This window comes from Microplitis demolitor, chromosome 3 (assembly GCF_026212275.2).
Source record: "Microplitis demolitor isolate Queensland-Clemson2020A chromosome 3, iyMicDemo2.1a, whole genome shotgun sequence".
Lineage (NCBI taxonomy): Eukaryota > Metazoa > Arthropoda > Insecta > Hymenoptera > Braconidae > Microplitis > Microplitis demolitor.
Window position 1 is genome coordinate 5991891 of NC_068547.1, and position 27679 is coordinate 6019569.

The 27679-nt window shown below is 27.5% G+C and overlaps 3 protein-coding genes across 7 annotated transcripts in view; all 3 read right to left on the minus strand.

Annotated features, from left to right (window-relative positions):
* The window catches only part of LOC103580748 (semaphorin-1A), an 83175-nt gene extending 72927 nt beyond the window's left edge, over positions 1-10248 (minus strand). For both annotated transcript variants that reach the window (XM_014440580.2, XM_014440579.2), the window contains exon 1: positions 9701-10248. The gene's annotated coding sequence lies outside the window, so the exon portion shown is untranslated. The remainder of the gene's footprint in view (positions 1-9700) is intronic.
* A 3204-nt stretch (positions 10249-13452) lies between these two features.
* On the minus strand, positions 13453-22161 carry LOC103568537 (E3 ubiquitin-protein ligase Nedd-4). Of its 4 annotated transcripts, none has more exons than XM_053737283.1 (15): positions 21686-22161; positions 19275-19475; positions 18839-18999; positions 18193-18370; positions 18010-18122; positions 17798-17936; positions 17227-17415; positions 16861-16911; positions 16450-16714; positions 15793-15851; positions 15644-15709; positions 15333-15562; positions 15127-15248; positions 14413-15052; positions 13453-14267 (listed from the first exon to the last, which is right to left on the minus strand). In XM_053737283.1, the coding sequence occupies exons 1-15, from the start codon at positions 21845-21847 to the stop codon at positions 14165-14167; spliced, it is 2679 nt and encodes an 892-aa protein (XP_053593258.1). In that variant the 5' UTR covers positions 21848-22161; the 3' UTR covers positions 13453-14164. The 4 variants fall into 4 exon arrangements, with proteins under 4 accessions (XP_053593258.1, XP_053593259.1, XP_053593260.1 ...); XM_053737284.1 differs by lacking the exon at positions 21686-22161 and adding an exon at positions 19912-20108 and having other exon boundaries at positions 13454-14267; XM_053737285.1 differs by lacking the exon at positions 17227-17415 and having other exon boundaries at positions 13455-14267; positions 21686-22157.
* Positions 22162-23285: 1124 nt separating this feature from the next.
* Positions 23286-27007, minus strand: LOC103568539 (enhancer of mRNA-decapping protein 3). The gene is made up of 6 exons (XM_008545449.2): positions 26817-27007; positions 26490-26669; positions 25223-25461; positions 25013-25158; positions 24689-24940; positions 23286-24598 (listed from the first exon to the last, which is right to left on the minus strand). Exons 2-6 carry the CDS (start codon positions 26645-26647, stop codon positions 24002-24004), a joined length of 1392 nt encoding a protein of 463 aa, XP_008543671.1. The 5' UTR covers positions 26648-26669; positions 26817-27007; the 3' UTR covers positions 23286-24001.
* Positions 27008-27679: the final 672 nt, after the last annotated feature.

Here is a 27679-nt window from a genome sequence, read left to right on the forward strand (position 1 = left end):
TATTTGTCTAGTCTATATATATATTTTTTTTTTTCTATCTGCTTTAATTAATAACTATTGACTTCGTAAATTCTCATTAAAATAATTTCAGTATACATTTTATAGAATAAATTTCTTATTAAAAGAAATATCTGAGTAAACAAATATTTTTTAATTGCTAATTACGCTGGGTCATGAATTTTAAGAAAAATCTTGCGTCATCAAGTTAAACAGTACTTGAAATTCGAGTTGAAAAAAAAACCAACCCTAAAAAAAATTTTACATTAAAAATAACAATTACAGTAATTGTCACAAAAAAATATGTCCAAGTCTTAGCTGGAGTTAGATAGGAGATAAGTAAAAAAAAAAAAAAAGTTTTATTGTAAATTTAAAGCCGAGTGACTCATTGAAGATTGGATGGACACATAGCAAGAAATAAAAATAAACCAAAGGAAGAAGGAGTGGCAAATGCGATGTCACAAGATATCTGGCTTTGTTCTCAGCGACACTCGAGACGCACACTTTTCTTTAACGTACATGAAGCGCATTGGAACGGTACGGGTCGTTTCTTCTTGCCTCTATTCTATCCTCTCTTATATTTTCTTTTTTATTATTCATATACACATACATACATGCACATATACATATACATCTTTAGTCATCTTCTTTCTTATACAACCAGTCGACATCCTCATCGCAAAACCGCACAATCTACATCAACTATACGCATTCAAATCCAACCTACTCCATAACTTTACACATGTATATATATATATATATATATGTATAAGCATTTCACATTATTTATTCTCTGATCGCACAAGCATACTCATTAATATTTCACACGGTAATCAGGTAGAATGTGAGAACAAAGAACTGACAAATAGATTTACCTCGAGCTCACTTTATTTGTAGGCAGTACATTCGTAGCAACAGAAAGCAACATAACAGAAGAGTACGCTCTTTAGTTTTTGGTTATCGGGTTATCGGCTTCATCAGATATGCACAAATTCTGTCGCACGATCAGCTAAACTAAAACACGAGCTTTATTTTAAACACACATATATATATATGCATTCGGGAACCGGGCCGTACAATACCGTATTTATACCACTGTATACTAGTACTGTATACACAATATGTATGTATGTATGTACATATACATATGTAATACTAAGTAGACATATTTTATATTGTATAATAATTTTATATAAACCAGTGTATACACATTTAGCCATAAGAACGTTTAGACTCTTGTTGCACACGCAATGTCTCGTGTTAAATTCAAAGCAAATGGCCCGAAATCGATCGTAACACGTTCAGGAATCTTGATTCTCCAGGCGCATTGTAAAGCCATCTATTTTCTTACAGTTGGTTACTCGGTTATTGAATCTATTTTTAAATCATATATATTTATCATCGCGTATGTGCATAACAATAATATACGGTTATCATGTTATTTTTACTTCGTCTCTACACACCTATTCAACCTTCAAGTACTCAGCAATTTTAATATTTAATAATTATTGCTAATTATTGATTTTGATTTTCAATAAATTCCGCGGTTTTATAAAAAAAAATTTAAAAAAATGGACATTTATCATTTAATTAAAAAATATTGGTTTAATCTATCGTCGCACTTTTAAACAAATAAACGCAAAAAAAGTCGCTCAATATTTAATAAAATACTGGCAATAAAATATTACAGAACATACAGTAAAAAAAATATATATGTGTATGTATGCATCCTCATACATATATTTTAATTCAATTTTAATGTTTAAAAATGAATTGTACCATAAAACCGACTATTTATTTAACAACCAAAAAATCCACATTTATCTCAAGTAAATCCAAATACGTAAACATTTTGTACACAGAAAAATATTTCATTATTTAAACTGGACGGTAGAACAGTAATGACAAATATTGGATTTCACTAAATTTCCATTAAATCTCATGAACAAAAGTTTACGTTAACAACGCATACATGTACACATACATTTTATATAATAATATAACTAATTTATGACCGCGCAGAAAAATATATATTAATCTATAGAGTATGATAAAACATATTAAACAGCAAAAAAAAGGAAAGAAGAGAAAAACAAATGAAATAAAATGAAATGAATGAATAGAATTGCTGGCGTGGGATCTTGTTCTCTCTCGTTCTTTTTATTAGGTCAATGTATCGAACAAAAAGCTTCCATTCCCAAATGTAGTCAGCATATTGGGGTTATTTCTGTCTTTTTCTCGTCGGGATACTATTCCCTTTAGTATATACGTATATACAAATACATTCGCCATCTACATATGTGTATATAAGTTTATATATGGCATATACGCAGTAAAGGAAAACCATTCTGGTTCTATTCGTGGAATAGGCGCTAGCTAAGCACTTCTGTACATACGGAATCCATCGAGAGACTCAAATGTGGTGCATGGCATTCGTAAACGTCACTCTCTCCGCGACTTCCGGAAACGATAAATATACATACATACATATATACATATATGTAAACGAGTAAAGGATCTCAGTAGTCGTCTCTTGCGCCATCTCCGCCCTTCGTATGCACGTGTGTACACGACAAACGCACGTTAACCTACCGGGGTAATTGCTTGTCGATTGTCACCTTCACTTACCCTTCAAGATTCTCGGTATTCTTTAAATGGCGGTATTATAAATATATAATATTATTTATAACTTCAATCTCAAGCAATTAAATTAAAAGTTCTTTTAAAATGCTAAGTACGTAAGACGGACTTTATGGGAAAACAAATTAAATTGTAAAGACATATAAATTGCCTGGGGTTTATTTTATTTCCATGACTATCAATGAAGTCAAATGCCTGTCAGTATATATATATATATATAAACTTTTTTACCATTGTAAAGAACTAAAATCGTTGTACTCCAGAAAAATTCCCGAATATCGACAAACTCGAAATGTATAGTGGTATATATATATATATATATATATGTATACGTATGTATATAGACTGAGTGAGAGCTTTACAAAAGTTCCGCTGTGAAAATTCCGCAAAGTGGAGAGCACAAATTTTATTTACGATCGAGTAAGCGCGAACGAGGCGAGAAGAAAGCCATTGGGTTTATTCAAAAACTCAAGAGAAGATGATAGTTGGAAAATATATATAATATGTATATCTATATATTTTTTTTCATTAAATAAATTTTTTCTTCAACATTCACTTAAACTTTTTTCCCTACTTCAATATATTTTTTTTCCTCTTACGATTCTTTGATTATTAACTACAAGAAGTAGAGAAAGAAGGAGAGGAAGAGAGATAGAGTATAAAAATAAAAAATCTAGAGAAAAAAACTAGGCCAACTATTTGAAATTGACGTTATTGATTGTCCATTCGTGTAACGTGGCCGTACCGCAAGATTGTCAGATATGTCGAACCGTCTCTTGCATTCCCCGAGGCTGGATTACGACCAAGTTATAAAGTTATTAGACCGCGGACGAGTTCCGTGTGGCTGTCGTAAAACCATCGCCGTAAAACATGACGAGAAATTCATACATATATATATATATATATATATATATATATATATGTATATAACCTATCTATCTATCCATTTTCTTCATACATATATATAAGTCAGTATTAAGGTTCCTCGGATGATAGGAAAGACAAAGAATTTTTTTATCAAACATGAGTTAAAGACACGAACGTTATTTACGAGAAAACAACCAACCGACCAACGAACAAGCGAATCAACGAACGAATGAAACGAATGAACGAAGCATCTAGACGATAAAACGAATAATCGGAACACTCTCTGGTACGGTCGCTTGACTACGATTGAAATTCTTTCAGTCCCAATCAAAGTCTTTGCCTATTTTCCGCACACCATCACCATCACTACTACAGAGCTTTAACGGATTTTACAAGAGACACGACGACTCTTGGTCGAATCAATTCAATGCAATATACGAGACTTATAAAGGTGAATAGTGAATAATGGTGATGGATATAAAGTCATATATATGTATATATAAAGACAATAATGTTTAAAAAGAAGAAATAGCATCAGCAGCATCATAGAGATGGATAGATAGATACGAAGATGAATAGATAGAGAGAGAAATTGAACGAGAAATTGTTTCCAATGGATCCTGTGTGAGATAAAGACAATACCAACGTTGACGAATTAATCTTGAGAACGGGCTGCTGCTACTGGCGCTATATTGTTGGTTCTACAGCATTTGCTTTTGCTTTTACTTCTATTCCGCGATGGTATTGCATCCGCATTGCGGTCACATGGAAAGTATACACTCTGACTGGGGTGAAATGTTTTAATAAATATTTTCAAAAAAGTATCTTTGTATACACACACACTCTAAAAAAATTCAGAATAATTACGGATTTTATTTTCATTCGAATTTACTCTGTAACTCGGAGTTCCAAAGTTTAAAAAAAATCATTCCGCACACAGAAAAAAAGTGTTTTTTGGTGCAAGAAAAATTTTATATTATGAAATTGAAACAAAAATTTTTGCGTCCCAAATAATTTTTTCTTGGCTCCATAAAATTTGTTCTCTCCCCAAGAAAATGTTCGTTTTCAATTCATAATGCAAAAAATTTCATAAGACAAGTAAAATTTTTCTTGGGGCAAGTAAAAATTTTTTGCGCCAAGGAATCCTTTTTTTCTGTGCATATGGAATAAATAGGGAGTTTGTATTTTCAGATGAGTGATTTCGGAATAATATGGATTTTATTTAAATCCACATTAACTCCGATTCGGAGTTTAAATATTTAAACTCCCTTTCGGAGTAAATTTTACTCCGAGAAATTAAATAAATAAACAGCCATCTGCTCCACATTCACTTTGGATTTAGCCCGCGTTCAATCCACAAATTTTTTACTGTGTACATATATATACATATAGATGGGAGAAAATAAATGTATGGCTATAGATATAAATTATATAGATACTGGTCTGGACTACCGTAAATTAGTTGATGAGCGTTTCATTTTTTTATTTTATTTAAAATTCAACGGAACATCCAACCAATCAAGTTCGTAGGTGTCGAGTGCGTGTAACAGTGAAATTTACAGCGTCCATGGCAATTGGTTTATGCTTTTAGTTATGGAATGTGAAATGTAAAAGTATGCGTTAAAACGAAAACAATTTTATTGAAAGCCTGCCTTGAATCCTTTCAAATAGACGAGAGGGTGATATAAAAAATAGACACGACATTTAATTTTATCTGTCTATGTATAAATATTTTTCACTGATAACGTTTGTAAATAAAAGCTTTAAAAAAACGTTAAATGTAATGTCAGTATGTCAGTGACAAACTTATCTGCGTGTTATTGTGTAGTAAATATTCATGATATATTTTTGATCTTGTCGCCAACTGATTTATTGATTTCTTTTTTTTTTTTTTTGAATGTCTGTCAGGCTTTGAAGATAAAAGATTTTTTTTTTATATTGAATTTCTATTTTAAATAATAAACTTGTTTTTCATTTCATTTTGTTTTGTTTCAATAATTCAAAAGCTCTCAAGAAGAATTAATAATTTAATTTTGCAAAGACAAATTTTATAAATATATAAACCATGTTATTTATTTATATACACAGAAAAAAGGAGTTCTTTACGTAAAAAATGTTGACTCGCCCAAAGAAAAATTTTCACAAAAAAAAATTTTCTTAAATCGACGGTAATTTTTCTTAAATCTAGAAATTTTTTGGATTATGAATTGAAAACAAAAATTTACTTAGAGCAAGGAAAAATTTTCTTAAAGTAAAAAAGAAATATTTTTTTCTGTGTAGTAATTTTATATTTATAAGATTCAATACAAAATTAAATTTTTATTTCTTATAAATGAGTGTGAATGTAGCAGACAACATATAAATTTAAAATTATCAATAGAGTAAATACTTAAAAAAATAATATTTATAAAAAATGCACTTAGAAATTTTTAAATTTTTTAAATGTGCATTTTTTAAAAATTTTATTTTATTAAGTATTTACTCTACTTATTAATAATTTTAAATTTGTCTGATGCTTCATTCACACTCATTCTTATAACTTTAAGTGATTTAAAATGAAATGTCATCTAAAATTATTTTACTTGAGGACGTTTATTTTTATTTGAATTAATATTTGTTACCAGAGTCATCTAAATTATTTCCTCCAATATTCAATTTGACATCTATTTTAAAATTTTAGTTTTCATTATAAAATTCAACATTACCATATTTTAAATGTACTTCACTCCATTTATAGCATTCTAATCAAAATCTTTTATAGATCTTCATTTAATTAATTACTTTATAACAACAGTAATTGTTCGAAATTGCAGAGAAAAAGAAAATCAATATATATATAGTTTTTTATATTTAATCTTCATAATTGTTTTTATTAATAACACACTAACTTGGTAAATATTATTTATCAATACCCAAGATATTTTTAAAATCATTAAAAAAAAAATCACGTGTTCCGATAGATCAATATCAATTTATCTCGTCCAAGTTTTTGTTCCAACGAGCCATTAAAAAAAAAACTAAAATAATAGTTTCTGTGCTTATAAACAGCAATAAAAATAAAAGTCACGAGTTTTCTGAACTAAAAATAATAATTAAAAAAAATATAATATATCTAAACTAAAAATAATATAACATATATATATATATATATATATATATATATATATATATATATATATATATATAAACAAAAAGTGTTTTTTCATATGTTACCATCTGGCAACAGTGGCCATTAAGAAGTTTGAAATGACTTTTAAAAACCCCCTTTATACTTGCTACGGGTTTTTCCAGTAACATAAAGTAGTAGCAGTAACACACCGAGCAAAATTAATTTTTTGTCTCGTCAAGTGTCACGCGTAATAAAAGATGACAGCGAATAAAAAAAAATATTATTCCCACGGCTTATGAATTTTTTGGATGATTAAATAAGCCCACTTAAACTAATAAAAAAAGTAAATTCAAATAAAAAAGCAACCGTGACTTATCATAAAAAGTCGTGTTAAATCAAAAAAGCTTTTTCATTTTATAATGAGACGACATTTGTTCCAAGTGTTAAATTAATACTTAATATACCTAAACTTTAATATATATATTTATATTTTTTTTTTCTTTAATATTTTTTCTCGTAACTTTTTTCCCTAAGATCCTTTTCCACTATCTCTCCTTTCGTTTATTTTACCCGTCTTGCTCATACTTTTAATACAACCAACGATTGTATACCAGACAGAATAGTGTAAGAGTATAAGTACCAGTAGCCGTTGTAATGACGATGAAAAATAAATTTGCTTAGCACAGTAGGAACGGCAGTTACAGGAGCCAGGAGCCAGCAAAATTGGCGTTCGCGCCGACGCTATAGGACCTACGTGTACGTGTTTCCGGGACTTTGCAAGCGACAAGATTGCGTCTATAGTACTGTACTAACAATGGACCAAACGCGAGTAGAGAACAAGTTAGTGTGTAATATTATCTCTGTCTCTCTCTTCCTTTTTATCTTTCTCTCTCACACCCTCGCGTATCTTTTGCGCACGCATGGTACTCACTACCAACCACCGGCCACACACTATTCGGTCCTCTACTCGGTACATTCCTGAAATGTACCAGTAGGATTCACCGCAATGCACCAATAGTCTGTACCGCCCTAACAATATATAAAAATTAACCTGTTCATAACATTTAATAACAAGGAGAAGAAAAAAAAACCCGAGCAGATAAAACCTACTCCAAGATAAAAAAAAATATAAAATTACAATAAAAAGTGATACAATAACAATTTTATCACATTTTATTATCTCATATATTTTTTTTATCACTAATCCATTAATCTTTATAGTTGTTAGATTCATGATGCATCGGACATATAGCCATCGTCATGTCCCTCTATCCTGACTCCTGGTCTCAGAATAAGCGGAAGAAGCCACACCGACCCTTCGGGATTTCCAGCAAATGATAGATCCCGTTCTTCTTCAATCTCGTGACTTCCCGCGATTGTTGTCCGTTACTATACTATTCTATCCTATCCCCACACTATATAACATGTCTGCTCGTAAATACATTCTGCAGTTAATTCATCCCTGTCTTGTGAGTTGTCTGAGTAGAGAGTTTTGCGTCACGCTGGCATGCCAATTCAATGAGGCCAATGAACTAATAAATTTTATTCTCTGACTCATATCACACATTCTCCACCGTCCATATTATTTTTATTCACCATCAATTATTTAGCATCCAGTATCCATTTTCCATTATTTAAATATTTATGCTCAAAATAAAAAAGTAATTCAAATTATAATCGATGAAAAATAATTACCGTACAGTGTAAAAAACCGGAAGTCAATTCGGAGTGATTACGGATTTTATTTAAATTCGAACTCACTTCGTCACTCAGTTTCGAAGTTTTAAAAAAAAAATCACTCCACATACGGAGTAAATATAGAATTTGTCTTTTCCGCGGAGTGATCTGGGTTTTATTTAAATCCGAAGTTACTCCGTCACTCAGAGTTCCGGAGTTTTAAAAAAAATCAATCCGCATACGGAATAAATAAGGAGTTTTTTTCAGATGAATGAATTTGGAGTGATCTGGTTTTTATTTAAATCTGTATTCACTTCGATTCGGAGTTTCAATCTTGAAATAAATTCCACCGGAGTAAATTTTACTCTAAAGGGATTAAATAAATAAAAACCCGCTCCGCATTTACTCCGAATTTAATCCGCATTCGCTTTGCAAATTTTTGGCAATATAATTAATATTCAAGTGAAATAATAATCAGCAGAGATTATTTAAAAATTATACAATTGTTTGAGTCTTATTGAGATGAAATTACAAATCCCAAGTGTATGTTTAATAGAGATAATAAAATATATCTATACACATATTTACTCCATATATAAATACGGTAGTGTATAAAGAATCTTTTTATTTGCAGATCACCGTAAAGATTATTGTACAAGAGAATAGGGTATGAATCGTGCAATTGAGAGCGTCCTTTGAGGCTTTGAGTTGCTGATGTTGATGTCGCAGATGCCGCGTATTAGCATTAACGCCAGTTTAAATGAATGGATAATAATAAAGCCTACAGCCTTTGCTGAATTTAGGGTAGCAACTGATGCCTATATATTTTTTAAGACGCCTGTCTTTTCTCATAGCCATATACGTATTTATATTTATATTTATAATATATAATACACATATATGTCCGTATATCTAACATCTAAATTTGCCAAAGCCGCAGTGCCGCACCGCACACCCTCAACATACACATGCACGCTCATAAAAAAATAAATATAATCATTTATTGTATCAATAAAATTTCCATAATAATAAAATCTTCTTTTAATTTATAAATTATCATAAATCACAATGATAACAAATAAAAGTTTAATGAAAAACTAAAGTTTGATGAGTATAAAAAAAACTAATGAAATTATCTTTTGACTTATGCATTGAATATTAATGGAATTAATTATTCATAAGAAAAAAAAATGAAAGATGAGATTGAAGGGAATAAAAAAATAATAATGAAAGAAAAAAAGTTGACAACTAACCGTAACCTATATTGTTTCACGCGACAGAGGGTAATGAACTTTGTAACACAACTAATAAACAAGTTGTTAGAGAAAAAATTGCAATATAAATTAAAGAGCTTTGTTCTATTTATATATAAATATATTTTTAAAAATAAAAAATAATTAAAACACTCACCGCAATGCAGTCAACTCCATGATAAAAACATTCACGTTTTGTTCTTATTCCCTCTGGTCTGTCGTTGATAAAATTTTGAATCGAGGGTTGATCGGGGGCTGACGGTGTCCAGAACCACCGCATAACCAATAGCCTCTGCTAAATAAACGTCAACCGGTTTTTATGCCAGTTTGTAGATGATATATATGTATATATATAGATTTATGTGTATCTATATATATTTTAAATCACCATATTAATCGATATATCGTATCACTTTAAATAAAACATAAACCAGCACTTAAGTCCGTCACACACATTATAAAAACACTCGCGTTAATTATTATTCAAACTCCGTTTTTTTTTTAATTTTACTTTTTTGTTAATTTTATTTATCGATACTTAAACGTCGAACTTCATTATTTAGATTTTTAGCGTTACTTTTCTTAAATGTATGTATAGATATATTTAACGTAATATAATACATATATTTATGGGTATTTTATAAAAACGGAATTTTATTTTTCGAACACGTAGGGCTTCCAAATCGATGTGTGGATGAACCTACTTCCCAGCTGTCTTTTTTGATTCTACGGATGTCACATTTAGATACTCCGCCATCTTGCGGGTGAAATTTTTAAATTTTGCGCGTGCGCGGGTTTAACTTTTGCCGCGTAAACTCAAATTTTATAATTAAAAAATATACTAGACAATTTTTAGATGTCAAAAATGTTTTATGGAGAACGAGACAAATTTTATTTTGTTTCAAAGGTTTCTTATGTAAATAAGACGTACAGATTGTGGCCCGAGAAAATTCGAATTCTTTTTCCCGGGTTAAAAAATTTATCTAAATTGACAAGTTCAGATAATTTGTTTGATAATTATTTGTAATTACAGTCATTCTCAGATAGTGCCCCCTTCCTACTTATTTTTAAAACTTAATGAGCTAATTGTCATAAGTGTACTACAATTTAATTAATTAAAACAAATTAAAGTATTAATTGAAAAAAGGACAATTTTGCTGGGATATAGATTTTTAAAATAATTACTTACAGTTTTTATCAATTAGAAATTAAGCAAAATTTATATATGTCATCATCTAAAAAATTTTTGAAGCACCGAAGAAAGAACACAAATTTCCTATGACTCTTAGGATCGACATCTGTACGTCTTATTATGATTCTGAAGTTGGCAGACAATTAAAAATTTTTAGTTCGTTCTTTCAACAAACCAATAAAAAAAAAAAAAACTAAAAATATGCACATGTAGAAAATGAAAAAAGCTACGGATACAATTTTTTAAATATTTTTTATTTCAAAAAATTATTAGACGTCAGCCAACTTCAAAATCGTCTGATTTATTTATATAAACAAACTTGGCTTTGAAATAAAAATAAATTTGTCGTCCTCTTAAAAAACAAATTTATGACATCTTAAAGCTGTCTTTCTACTACTTAAATTATGTCAAGTTTTTTGAGCAGATATTTTTTCTGACATAAATTTCTGAATATTTTGTGAACAATTTGGCGCCTTATCGATAGGTCACAAGACAGTCTCAAAACCGCTATCTTATAATTATCACAAAGCCGAGTGTTACTTGGGTAAATAAATATATATATTATATAAAATAAACAAAACCTCAATAAATAATCATACATTTATAATTATTGGTAATTTTTTTATTAATAATTAATAATAATAATAATAGTAATAATAATCTTTACATACTTTAAATAATATAATAGTACAATTTTTAGTTGTTAAAGACAAATAATTTTATTGTAAATACGGCGTTTTTATTATTTATTTATTTACAGTTAATTTATTTTAGACGAAAATTTTACCAAAAATATTTATGTTAATTTTGTGACAAAGTTTTAAATGAAGCATAAAAATTTTTTTTCAAATTCAATTTATCTTATGTTCAATAATCGATTATTTATTTTAATTCGATTATATTTGTAGGCAAAATTTTTATCTATCTAACATTTATATATTTATATTTTGATTAAAAATTTCTAGTGTATAATTTATATTAAATATTACAAAAACGTTTTTTTTTTATTAATAATATTATTATTATTATTATTCAATTGACCTTATATTAATCACTTTAATTATTTATAAGCTTATTTATTATCTAAACCTCTAGATTGTTAATACAGAATACGATTAAAAATTTAATTAATAAATATCATGTTGTAAATAAAGTTTAATTAAATTTTTTTACACAACATAGTTTTAAATTTAAGCAGGAATGTTTGCATAGTGTTTTTTAATTATAAAACCGAAGATTGATTTTATGAAATTCATCAATTAAGTTGTAAAAGAAAATAAAAGTATAACTTACATCTCTAGAGACGTATATTTTTTCGATACGCAATCAGTCTTCACAATTATGGAAAAAAAATCCAATTCAACGACCATGTATTGTTTTATTTTAATATATATTATTAGTTTTTTAAATATCGAACACTGTGATGTCAACTTTTATCACCCGGTACCGTAAAACTTCATTGATATTTAATGGCATTGTTATTACGATAATTTAAATTTATTTATTAAGGACATTCTCAGACAATACCTCCCACTTTTTAAAAATATTCAATACACGAACTGTCATAACAGTATTAAAATTTTATAAATTAATTTCAAAAAAATTAAAGCATTTTTTTTACTGAAATTTAATTACCAAATTTCGTTTTACTATCGCGGTGAAATCGTAACTGCGTTGTCTTTTTTTTAATCAATGCTTCATTTTTATTTAATTAATTAACAAAATTTTAATACCCATGGCAATTTTTTAAAAAAGTGAAGGGTATTGTTTGAGAAAACCCTTAAATTATTTGTTTAATTTTTTTACACTATACAAACTACGAAACATTCCATTTATCTATGCGTGTATTCGATCAGTTACTAACTTTATTTTATTTTTAAACTTGGACGGGACATGTGTAATTAATTATTATTATTTTAATTATTATTTCCTTTGTAAGGCTCAAAAATATTTAAATAAAATATTTAATACAGAAATGATGCTCAGAATAAATTAAGTATTAATTGCAGTTATAAATTAGCATAAATTATTTGTGTTAAAAAAGTATTGCACTGAATAATGAAAAATTAATTGAAATAATTTTATTCAAATTAATTCTCGCAAAGTCCCAATGTGTACCCGTTAAATCTTAAAATATTATTAACATTTCAAAAAATATATATGTTTATATATATTTATATTTATACTAATATTATTTATTAATACATAACCAGTGTTATTTATTTTACATAACATAAACTTTTTTTTTTAATCATTTTTAGCTGAATTTAAAGTAATTTTTGTTTCTTTTTAATTGCAATTTACATAAAATTGATTATTGTTTTTTTTAATATTAAATAAAAACATAATTTTCATTTATAATAACTACGTAATTTTTCATTTTCTATGTACACAAAATAAGTAAATAATCATTTAATTTTCACCACTACCACATTATTATTTTTTTTGTTAATTGTTTAAATATAAATTAAAATACATTTATAATAAAAATTTCAACCACAGAGCATGATTTTTTTAAATAATTTTTAAAAGAGTGAAAAATTATCTTACAAAAAAATTAACTATATAAATTGTCAAAATTAATTAGTTGTAATTTTATAACACTAATTTTATTTAAGTTCATATTAAAAAAGTTTTTATGATCCAAGAAATAAAAAAAATAATCATTTACTTTTAAAATAAATTTATAATTACAAACTAGTGTTACAAAATTACATTTTCTAACGCTTAATAAAATTCATAAAATATCCATTATAATTTTTCATAGTCAAATTAACCAATTTTTTAGTCATCGCAATTTGCCTATCGAAAATAAAAATCATCATATTACAAAGATATGTACATTATTATTATAATTTTTTTATTTTTAGCAATAGCAATTTCTTAAAGTGCATAAAATCACTAGCGTTAAATTTAATAAAATTAATTAATAGTTAGATTTTTTTTTTTAATGGTTTTGTGACTCTATTAATATTTACCTTACATCAGTAAAATATATTATATTATTTTATGTATATATTATTTTTAAAAAATTTTAATCCGGAATGCTGCTTTTTTTAAATCGCTGACATGCCATTTTGAGCATTGAAATATTATTTCATTTCCCAATCGGCACTTTTATGTTTTAATATTTAATAGTGCAAAGATCATATAATTATAAGAAAAAAAAATATCAATAAACAAAATGAAAGAAATTCGTACAGAGATTTCAATTACTTTCATTTTATAATAATAGTAATAATAATAATAATCATAATAATAATAATAATAATAATAATAATAATAATAATAATAATAATAATAATAATAATTTCTTTTTTTAAGCGATTAAAAACAATACATATTGAATTTAATAATAATAATAATAATATCTATATGCATAAATATACATTATATTACAGGTATAATCATAAAAAATGGTATCTCGCGCTAATCAACTCCAGCAAAACCTTGTGATCCCTCAATAGCCTTGATCAATTTATCCCTGAGCTGCTGGTAACTCTCATAAGGCGGTAAATCAATTCGATTAAAACTAAAAATATATTTACGGCAACAATAAATATATAGGTCTCAAAATAATTACTATTAAAATTTAAATAAAAAATATTAACCATAGAAAAAAAAGCAGATAATTACGACAATAAATCAGTGGAGTGAAAATAAAAAAAAAAACTTACCATGTGTGAGCTCGTGGATAGTTTTCAGGTGTTCCCCATTTCTCGATAGTAAATAATTGCGGTCCGTTACTGCCGTATAACTCTTTGAAGCCATTCATGGGTACACGCGATGTACCGGTGACAAATTGCAACAATCTAGCTCGCATTTCATTGTTAAACGATAGCACAACACGCCAAAACCATTGCACCACAATATGATTCGCATGATAGTCACCCTTATATAATGTATTTTTTTTCCAATCTTTTACGTCAATATGCTGTATGCCACACATTAAAAGTTCCAATTCATGCTCATCGAATATTTTAACCAGCGTTAGCGGTACCAAGGCATTAAAACCTTCTAAAAATGCATTCATTTGATCCTGGACACGTGATACAAATCGCCACTGTATTACTAGACTTATATATTCATCTTTATTTTCATCAGTGACGGGTACATTTGCGCCATTTGATTTTAATTCACGTTGCGATGTGTGTCCAAAACTTTCTTCATCAACACAAAATGTCAATTCCAATTCACTTGGATCATTTTCTTTTATCCATAAGAGTGAGTTGTAATATTCTGAGTCGACACTCTCCATATCTTTTAAATCTATTGTCTTGCCCAACATCATTTTATAAAATGGTCTAATAAAGAAAGCTAAGAAAAAATATGTAAATATATATTAATAATAACCGCAGTAATAAATAATAAATAAGTAAATAAATAATTACCATCTAAAAGTTTTCCGTGATAAACTGCCATTCCGGCAATGCGTCCAATAAATTTAAAATAATTTAAATGTTCTTCGTTGCATACCCCCGAGAAGGGATTTATTTGAAGGGTATAATTATCCCTGTGTCAGATTAAAAATCAATAATTAAATAAACTAGATTAGATTAATTTATAAAGCTGTAACTTTTGAAAAAAATTAACGTACATAGCTGAGTACTCGAACAACCCGTAGTACGGATTAAACATTTCCTTTGATAATAGGAAAAACCATTCACGTGCTAATCCACCGTAATCCAATCCCACTTCACTTTCAAACTCAACCCAGAGCTTTGTCTTTAATATCTCAACTCTGTTTACTGAGCTTATAATACGATATGAGTCTTCCAAAATATTATTCCGCGCAACTTTTATCTCAAATTTATTTGGTACATTACTCTGTAAAAAATTTTAAATTATTTGTTTCACGCCTTTGTTAATAAAATCAATATTATCTCTAATTGACAATTAAGTACTTACAGGTTTCCTCAATTGTGACTTCAAATATTCGTACTTGAGTTTATAATCTCTTGAGTAAGGTACAGCCTGAAAATAAAATTTTTATTTCATTTAAATTCATCATTTATTTGATTAATTATTATTATCGATTTATAAATTAATTGACATACAGGTCCAGCTATTTGAGGATTTGACATACGAGGATCTTCCCATTGCGTTGTTCTAGTATCTAACAAAAAAACAAAAAATTAATTATTTATAAAAAAAATTATGATCCTGAAGTTAACAGACAATTAACAATTTTCGGATATTTTTTTCAACAAATCAATTACAAAAAAATAAAAAATAAAAATATGCACCTGTAGAAAATTTAAAAAACTAGAAGTGCAATTTTTTAAATATTTTTTCTTTTTATAATTTATCATTGTAAAAAAAATCCAAAAATTATTAAACGTCAGCTAACTTCAGCATCATAAAAAATTTAGTATTTGACATTCTTAAACGTGCCCCCCTCCCCACTTTTTAAAAATATGTATTGACTTTTAACTGTCAAATTAAGAAAGTAAAAAATTATAAAACTGAAAAGAAGATTTTACAGAAATTCATTTTTCAAATTTCGGTTAACTTACAATTGATATCAATTGTAAGAAATTTTTTAAAAAATATATACTTTGACGAAATTACAACTACGTCGTCCTATCAATTAAGGTTTTAATTTGTCTTTAATCAATTGATAAAATTTTGATACGCTTATGACAATTGAGTCATTGAAAATTTTTAAAAAGTGGGGACACTGTCCGATAATGGCTTTAAAAAAAAATTCATACTGTGATCAATAAAGAAAATTCGTCCATCAGTATGTACACGTTCTTCCCAGCCCTCCGGAAGTGGTCCCAGCTGATCTAGATCACTTCGAGAAGTGGCCGAAGGCACATTATGATTAGGCATTGGACTTGGTCTTCCTGTCCGCGGATCAACCCACGTCGTAGCACGTTCATTGTGATCAATAAAAAACATACGTCCGTTCGGAGCTAACTGCATACACCAGCCTGGAGGCAGTCCATCGCCATTAGGAACCGGGTGCTCCGCGGGCTAACAACAGTTATAATTGACATTTAAATGATATACTATTGAACAAAGACAATCAGCAACAAAGCCACCGATGAATTTACAACGGCAAATAATAAACAACAGTAATAATAATAAATAATACAGTTTAATAAAAACAAATAACATACCTGTTCAGATGCTCGTCTTGAACCAGCTGGGCTGTCAACATTGTCGTCAGTCTGTGGGCAAATTATAAAAACAAATGTTTCTGACGTTTGTAGAATAAAATAAAAAATGAAAACAATGAAAACAGTTTAAAAAAAAAAAATAAAATAACTATTGTATGTAAAGCTATTCCATGAACCATAAAAATCACACTTGGCCTTGGTGAATAAATAAACAAAACTAGTGAATTTATTATTTATTATTTAATAAATAATGTATAAAAAAAAAATACGAATGCATGCACAGTCGATTCAAGCAGTAATTATAAATAATAAATATATAAAACAGACGTAATATATATGCCTGTATTTTGTAATACTCAGGAATACCTGATCGTCACATTCTCCAAGATAGCCATCGTGATCAACCGACTGGCCAGAAGTAGAAGATGTCGAAGTAGATTCGCCGGAAATACGCGTTAAAGACTCGCGATCTCTCACACCGCCCGATTCATCCCAATCCTCACTATCATCATCTCCGTTATTGACATCATCCTCTTGTCGATTTAATTCCCGATCCTTACACACACATGCGTCATTTTCTACATTCCACATGCTACTTTGCGATTTTTTTTTTTTTTTTACTTATAAATATTATTCATTTTATTATTTAAATCTCTTTATAAATATATATGACTTTAAATATTCAATGACCTTCTATCAAACTCGTTTATTTTAAAGCAAACTACTGTATATAAGCTACTGCATTTTTTATTTATTTATTATTGACATGTAATCGATAATTGATAATTAATGTCACTCTGATAACTAACAGCTAATATTTATCAATAAACGCTCAGTGAATTTAATATTTTACAAGGGTTTCTATTGCCTAGTCTACAGACTTATTAACTAAAAATTACCCCCTTATTTATTAATTAATAAATTTATTAATATTCACCTGACTAATTGCTGAGTTTCGGTGCTGCCTGCTCTCAGCATCATCAACACTAATATGAAATCGTCGTTGGAATTCAGTTGCTGCTGTATCTAAACTTCGTTGTTCATTAGTGACTCCTCCTACGGGTGCTGAATTTAGTCTATAAAATTAAAAAAAAATAAATATATAATAGTAATTATAAAAATAGTAATAATTAATGAAAAATTTCATACGTTGTCGGTCTTTCCCACTGAGTATATCTAGCTATATGATTAACATAATAAGTTCTACCATTAGCATCCTGTCGCTCTTCCCAACCAGACGGCAATGGACCGTTTGCTGCCGGCTAATAATTTAAAATAAAATTAATTTTGTAAATAATCCTAGTATTTTTAGTAATTTATATGTGATAGTACTTCAGCAGTCGGTTGAACTGGACTATCGTTTGATGTAGGACTTGGTTGGTCTAGTAATTCCCATCCACCAGAATCAGATGCTATATCGGCATCACCATTTTCAGCTGTTGAATCGTCTGTCACGTAAGCATGGTATAACTCTAGTGTGCCTTTTATTTTAGGTCTTTGGCTGGAATGACTAAAAAAAAGTTATTATATTAATTAAGAGCATTTTTAAACAGTGCCCGCCATTTTTCAAAAATTTACAATGACGAACTGTCACGACAGTATTAAAATTTTTCTAATTATTTAAAAAAAAATTAAAGCATTAATTAAAAAAAGAACAATTTCGCTGAGATATAGATCTTTAAAAAAATTATTCACAGTTGTCATCAAACGAAATTTGGTACATATATTTTAGTCTACAATATTTGACATTCAAAATTATAACATGAAGATATTATTGAAATTTATTTTCCAAATTTCATTTAACTGTAAATAATTTTTTTTAAAATCTGTCTCAGCGAAATTGTAAATGCGATGCCTTTTTCTTTAATTGATACTTTATCTTTTTTTAATTAATTGAAGGCCTTTGAATATTTTAAAAAAGTAGGGGTACTGTCTAAATGGTCTTAATTAAAAGAATATATTAATAATAAATAAGTACCTGCGTGGACGTAAAATGTATTGTTTTGTTGGAATACTTCTACCGAATTGTTCCTTAGGTAAATTCATTAAATTTAATTCAACCATACCCAAAAAATCATCACGTGTTAATCTATTTTCATCAAATACTTGAAGAACTAACTTGTGTTCTGATGGTTTTACCTAAATTCAAATATTCAAATTATAAATATATATATTTTTATGAATAAGAATGTAGCTGACAATTATAAATTTTTTATATTTTTAACTAAAACGTAAGTAGAATAAAAATTAAAAAATGCGTAGCAGAATATTTGAAAAATCAGTTGGCGCATTTTTTTAAATTTAATTCTTGTAATTTAATTACTTATTTAAAATTCATCTTTTGTCTGATAACTGCTACATTAACACTCATACATTTTATATAAATAAATGAATTAAAAAAAATAAATATTTACTCTAAATAAAAATTCTTCCTCCCAAACAGGATTCAATGTTTTCTTTTTAGTTTTAGTAAGTACGGAGTCGACAGTCTCATGGCCATTGATTGGATACAAATCGATCCTAACATAAGGATCACTAGCACCAAAAATATCTTTCTTGGCCAGCTGATGACCAGCAATAACTTTCAGCCTCAGCCTCCTGATAGATTCATCATTCTGTGAATATTTTATTTAATTAAATGACAGCTCCAAAAAAATACCAGCATAAAAAAAAATAAGAACTCAAACCAAATAAAAATACATATATTTAAATATATAAAAGTAAAACTAGCTCTAGTGTTAACTAAATATCAATAGACACTGATGATAATCAATATAATTAAGTTGTTATAAAACATATTAAATAAATTGTTCGACGTCAATACGCAATTTTTTTTTACCCACAATTTTAATTTATTGACAATAGAAACTTGTTATTTAGACACCAAAAATGTAAAATGATAATTAATTTATTTAATTGCTCAATTAATATTTATGCATCATGCGTAATTAATAAGTGTTTTTTTTTTTTTTTGCACAAAGAAATAACTTTTTTTTATCGACATTAAATTCCAACCTCTGCTTGTCAAAAAATGTCAGAAAAATTACATACACTGTCGTCATCAACGCCGGGCGTTGGATTATATCCATATAAATGCTCTTCTGCCATTAATACTCTTGACAATTTTGTTATTTATACAAATATACCCTTTTGTTTTGATATATTTTTGATAATTAATAATAAAGTTATCACTATTTTCGTATGTAGTGTGCCATGAAGAAACCTATTTTGTGTGTTAACCCCACCACTTTTATTTTATTATACGTATATATATTTATGTACTTATATATACTAATATATATATATATATTTATGACAGAACGGATATGACATCAAATTTTTTAAACATGGCAACTAAACCGGGACATGAAGCAACGTTACAACGACGTTTAAATATTTTTTATTTTATTATGTAATTTATTATTTTAATTTCATTAATTATCAAGTTATTTAAATATTAACTAATTAATAAAATGGTTTTTTATTTTTTCATCAAATATATATAACATTTAGTTTTCGTTTTGTTAATTAAAGAAATAATTTATTTGTTTTATTTAAATCATTTTTTTCAGTGAAAGTAGCTGACGGAAAAATTTTATTTTTTTATAAACGAATTAAATATCAGTATAAAATTTTTTTTTTAAATCATACCAAGGACTTTAAAATCTTAATGCGCATATTTGAATGTTTACTGTAATAAATTTTAAATTTGTTTAGAGAAATTTTTTAAATTATAAGACTTCGGGAATTTTAATTATAATTGACTAAATAATTAATTGTTTTTTAATTTTATTAATTATCAAGGATGGTAATTTGGAGAAATTAAATTAATTTACATAAAATATTTAATTATTATTATGATAATGAAGTGAGTCGAAGTCTAATAATTTTTTAATTTTTTTAAAAACGATAAATTATAAAAAAAAAATATATTTAGAAAAATTCCACCTATAGTGTTTTTAATTTTCTACATGTGCATATTTTGAGTTTTTTTTTTTTATTCATTTCATTTGATGAAAAAAAAAACCCAAAAACTGTAGATTAGTAACTTTCAGATCATTTATTATTGACGTTTTTATGTTTAAAATAATTTTGTTCCTCGTCCGCGATTATGGCGCGAAATTTTCAAATTCTTTAATATTTTTATTAATCACCAAATTATTGCCTTTAATAAAAACCGATTTTTCTTTTTGTAAATAACTAAGACACTTAGAATCAATGAATATTTTTAAAATCGAAAACAACTAAATTATTGAACATAAAATATTTTAAAGAAAAGAAAGTTTTTATAGAAAGTTTTAAAAATAAACTTTACACCAATTTACAATAAATAAATTTCATAAACTATCGATCATTAGCGCGTGACATTTTCACTTAAATATAAATAATAAACGTCCTTTAATCATTAAGTTGATAAGTTTTACAAGAAGTTCTGTGACAATTTTCATAATGTCATCAATCGATTTCCAACCACTATTTTATTTCATGTTTTACTCATAGCTCTGCTACTCAATAATATACAATATTCTATTCAATAATAAACAGATTTTGAATATCAACAGTTTATTTAATTATAATTTAAATATATCCACAAGTAAAGACGTCATTACTGAACTATGATATACAAGATATTTACACGCAGATTATAGATTAAGAAACCGCAAAAGTTTTTTTTTTATTAAAAAATTGAAGTTTTTTTTAAATTTATTTTTTTACAATTAATATCTCCAAAGTATCGAGTTATACTTTTTTATAAAGCATCTAAAGGGATTTGATCAACGAGCAATTACTTAAAAAATAATTAGTATTAATAATTAAGTCTTACAATTAATTCAGCAAGAGATAATCTAGTAGGTCGTTGTGGCGCAACATGTTCATGAGTTACAGTTGATCTTCTCCGACTTCTTGAATCCCAAGTATTGGCTCTTCTGCGATGTCCTGGTCTTTCAACTCCAACATACGTTGAAGAAGTCAAGGCGCCAGGCATTTTTCAAAATTAAATAAATATTAAAAGAAAAAGAAAACTCAAAATAATAAAATCCAATTATCAGTTCTCATTCGACAGTAATTTATTAAAATAAAAGTTAATTTTGATGATAAATTGTGAGTAATAAAAGCTATTTGATTTACTCATCGAGTACACTGATACACTTGATTTATTAAGGTGAATTAAATTTTTGTAACAATAAAAAAAAAAGTAATCGTGTGACATTGAAGTAATCATCAAGGTAATACGAAAGTTTACTTAACTAAACAATTACTATTATTACTTATTATTATTATTATTATTATTATTATTATTATTATTATTATTATTATTATTATTATTATTACTATTATTATTATTACTTATTATTATTATTTTTTCTTTTAAATTATTGAACATTCAATTTTTTATATCCAATAATCATAATAAGTTATCAATATTTTATGCTACAGATATTTTAAAAATATAAATTTATTATTTTCGTGTGTCACATTAACGCTTTTCACAAAATAACGTTTTTCACAAGAAACAACATACGACTGTCTGCCACGACGATGAATTGATAACAGTATTGTATTTTAATCCTATATAAAGATAACGCATACGATATGAAAATAAAAAAAAAATAAATAAAATTTAATACTAAAAGAAACTAAGATAATTCTACATATGAATATCTTCATGAAACATTACTCGATAATCTTAATTAACGGTAATGTGAAAATAAAGCCACTGTGGCCAAGGTCGTAATTAATTAAAATTAATCAAAACGGAAGTATTTTTAATTTAACTAATAATTAATATTTATAATTAATACTTAGTAGCTAACGAACCATGCTGGTAAATTAAAAATCATTTTTACCAATTACTTGAGCTGTTAAAAAATATAATAAAAAAATTATTCAAAATTATTGATTAAATTACTATTTAAGACACAACAAGTATCTAATAATATTGTTCTTCATTATCTTCATTTAACAAAAAACATAAGACCTAAAAAGCTTAAGACTGAAGTAATCGCAGTTATGATGACATATAGCTTTCACTTTTCATTTGTGTCATATCACTTATAATATATATTAAGAAGAGGGATCGCTGAAGGATAAACACGATAATATAACAATAAGAAGTTATGTATATTGGAAATTTTTAACGTATATAATTTTTAATTTTATTATTATTAACTATCAGAGTGTGACATCGCCCACAATTCGAGACGCAACTCGTTAATTTACAATATAAAAAAACGTTATTTTTTCTAACGACAATTACAACAAATTTATGTATTACACACTCAATAATTGATTACATTTTTATAAATAATTTATAAAATTATTTATAAAAATTAGTTATCAAAATGAGGGTTTTTTTTTTAACTGAGTACTTAAAAGGAAATTTTACTAACTAAATAATTAAATAACTGTGTCAGTACGTAATGTTAAGGTAAACGTAGTAATTTTATTAACAATTTTTTAATTGATATTTTTAATATATATCTGTCCATATATTAAAATATATCAATGTCTATTTACGTATGTACCTGAAGATCGGAACGTTTTTCGCGCAATGAAAATGAAAAAAAAAATTGTGTGATTTAACTGCTTAAGTCGTAGTTCCGGAAGTTGGGGGCCTGAGATTTCGGCTGACATACCAGCATCTATATGTGACTTTTCTGAAATCTAATCCAGTAGATTTTTTATCATCAGTTTTTTTTTACGTTGCGCAAAACTTTTCGATCTTCAGGTCTATATTTATATTTTTAAGGGATGAGAAAAATATTTTTTATGTAAACTATAGTAAAAGACCTAGTATCCGATCACTCATATATACAAATATATGGGTGATCAGGTACTAGTTCCCTAATTGGGTACTGGGTCTCTTACTTTAAATCTATTGAAAAATAATTTTTAAAAGATTATATTCTCAATTGAACAATTAAAAATAAAGTAATTGATTTAATGAATGAAGTAATTGATAAAAAAAAAATGAAATAATGAATTATTTTAAAGATTTAAATAAGACAGTATTACAATATATTATTAGTTACTATAATTATTATAATTATTATTAAATAAAATAAATTGTCACTGTCATATTAAACTCACTATAATGTCATCAAATACATTGTATTGGTCATTTAGAAAAAAAAATGTGTTAAGAGTCATCATAGTGAAGTGGGATTACGAATTTTGGTCCAAATGGCGATCGATATGTAATCCCAACGTCTGTAAAAACTTTTGTTGGCAGTGCCAAATTACAGAGGTACAATCTCCCGTTATCAGGACTATGTGACAATGGTAATCCACCGACAAGACTGAATTTACTTAAGATACCCGGAGTACCAGTTGAAGGAGGTTCGATAGCAAGGACAGGAGCTTTGTTACTATTGACCCATTTGGCAACCGCTGGAATACTATTTTTCGGTGAATGCTCGTCATGAAGCGCAAGTATTATCAGATCAACAACTGACGCTAATTTATCTATTTTAGTCTCAACTTTATTACCCGTCATTTTGTATAACGATAACTCTTGTAGTAATGATATATTTTCGGAATTTTCAACATAAACAACTGTTCTAATACCGTGAGTTGACAATTGTCGTGCACAATTAACTCCAGCAGCTCCAGTACGGTGAGCACCACACAGTGCAACAATTGTCGGCCACTGATGAGCATTTTTAGGATTCAATCGATGAGCGCCACCCAGCAATTGAATTATTATTTCTGCTCCAGCTCTTCCCATCAATTCGACCTGTTTTTAATTCACAAAAAAAAATTGTTAATTTCTTTTTATCCGTAATAAAGTAGGAAGTGAAACTAATATATAAAAATAAGTAATTACTCGTCTTTCCCAACTTATTCCAAGACGATCAGCGGCGCCAATTAACTGTCTGTGAAGATCGACAGTGATACTGGGTATCACTAGACCATCGTCCGTCACATATTCACGTTCATCACTCACTGGAACAATTATTTGTCTCAATGTTGTGGGTTTTGACACGATGACATTCTCATCATGACGATATTTTCCTCTACCACTCTCCGACTTTCGTACAATCCCGGGTTTCAATGAATTTATTTCTTCCCAGACCGCCTACGACAAAATTCAAAAATATTTGATTTGAAATTACCGGGCTTGTAAATTTGATATCAACAATGTTCTTACTTTTTTATTAAACAATGCGAGATTTTTTTCAAAATCAAATTCTTGATTCATGAACTGGTCTATGGGAGTACCAAAGGCCAGTACATCTCTGCCCTGCGCTTTTCTCTGTATCACTTTTTTCTGATTAAATTTAGCATTTGTCTCCGCTGGAATAATAAATTTTTAAAATAAAATGAAATAAATATAAAAATTAAAATTAAGATTCAGTACCAGCAAGAACTTGTCCATTAGTTGGATACTCGGGATAACTTTGCTCATTTTTTTTAACTGAATTTCCTTGAACTTGATTCTGATTAACTGGAGGTGTTGAGGGTGGAATACATTCTGATACAGACCTATTAGCACGTTTAGCAATAGGCCTTTTAACAGTAACTTTACTCTCCATTTGTTCTTCTTTAGCTCCGGCTTCTTCTGTTGATATTATCTCCAAGTTTTGTATATCTCTGGCACTGAAGAAAAAAAAAATAAAATTCAGTACGCAGATAGAAATCGTGTCTCATCCTGAGTTATATACTAGATTTATCATGATTACCTGCATTAGAACTTAAAGTTTCAGTGACAGCAGCCAGTCAAAAACAAGTTAATTTTCGACCAATTGTGTCATTAACTGTTAGTGTAAGCGTAAATTGACATTTGTAATTTATAATTAAGTAGAAATTATAAATACTATTTATTATTGACACTAATTTTTTATAAAACTCAATCACAGTCAGAATTGTCATTTACGTAAATAAAATTGTTGCTCTGAAATTACTATTGAACAAATGACAAGTATCAGAGTTTAAATTGTGAAAGCCTTCAGTCAGCGGGCAGAAACATCTCCAATAGCAAGACTTTCTGGTCAGAAAGTTGGTGTCAATTAATTGTGATCAAGTTGATGACAACTTTCAACTTTTGTAACTGTTAACTACAAATTGTTGCCAACTTTCCCAGAACGTTGGTGACAATCTACTGTCCCAACCTGTCACCAACTTTCTGAGAAAATTAAAGGCAACTTTCTGTCAACTAACGAATGCCAACTTTTGCCACTAACATTCTCAGAATGTCAGCGACCAGTTGCCGTCAATTTATGGAAATGCCAATTTTTGCGGCCAACTTGGTGACAAGTTGCTGCAGTAGATTGTCGCCAGCTTGGATACCAGAGAGTGTTTATTCTCAAGGAACGAAACAAGTTTGTCTGCCCGCTGACTGGACAGTGACAATTTACGCGTTTGCTAATATTAATTCACGGCATTGGACTAAAATTAGCTTCTTTTAACTGCCTATAGCGACACTGAAACTTCAAATTTCGATGCTGATATCATGAAAAAATTTCTAATTTATGCTGCGTAAATTTAATACGATATTCGGTGTAATTTTCATGCTAAAATTTTTGTACCAAATCATTTAAACTTCACAGAATCCTACAATTTTTTAGTGTATCGACTGATAAACAAGCAAATAAATCATATGATTAACTTATTTTAAAAATACATACTTAATAGTAACCTGTTGCGAAGAATGTGGTATCCCATCTTTAAATGCTTTTGAAATAGTAACAGTTTCTCGGTTAAAATTTGTTATTTGGCCCTGATAAGTACCAAGATCATCGACACATTTTATTGAGACCATACAACCAACAAATTGCTGAGACATTTTTTTTATCTCTTATCACGATCTAGAGTATAAATAAATAAAAAAAAAACATTAATAAAAATGAATAATCTGTTAATAACATATACAGATATATATAATTTATAAAAATATGAGTTATCACATATTGATAACCTAATTTAAAAATTTATAAATAAAAACTAATACGAACCTGATTGAATATAAAACAAATATGATGAATAAAAATGAGTATTTAAACAGAATACTTTATTTGATAAATTCATTCAATTCAATTTAAATAAAGTAATGACAGAAAAAAATTAACGAATAACAGACAAGTCTCAATACACAGAACACACTTTACACTTCATATATATACTTTGTAATTTGTAAGACAAAAATAAAAATAACAATAATAATAATAATTAAAGTAAAATGAAAAATAGACAGACATGATAATTAATTCTAAATTTTGTCAACAGAGTGTCTGCATGTTACACTCAACTGATAAAAAAGATTGCTGGGTAATAAAAAAAATATTTTTTAAAAATTGCACCTGCTGTTTTTTTTTCATTTTCTACATGTGCATATTTTTATTTTATTTATTTACTTTTTTCTTTAATTAATTTAAAAAAAAAAATCCGAAATTTTTAATTGTCTTCCAACTTCAGAAACATGTCATTTTATGAGTGTGAATGTAGCAGACATCAGACAATTTATAAATTTTAAATTAATAAATAATGAAATTTTTAAAAATTGCGCGCGCTGATTTTTTAATTATCTAATTACGCAATTTTTAATTTTTATTCTACTCACCTTTTATTTATTTATTCAAATATTTAAGAAATTCTCATCTGTTAGTTACATTCATACTCATGTTATTTTAGGTATAAGAGCTAAAAAGTTGAATTTAAATTTTTTATATCTTAAAAATTTTTTTTTTCTTTCATAATTTATCGCTTAAAAAAGAATTCAAAAATTATTAGTCGTCAGCTAACTTCAGTGTCATAAAATTACATATAAATTTAACGTAATATTAAAGCTGTCATTTTACATCAAGTTAAAATGTAATTT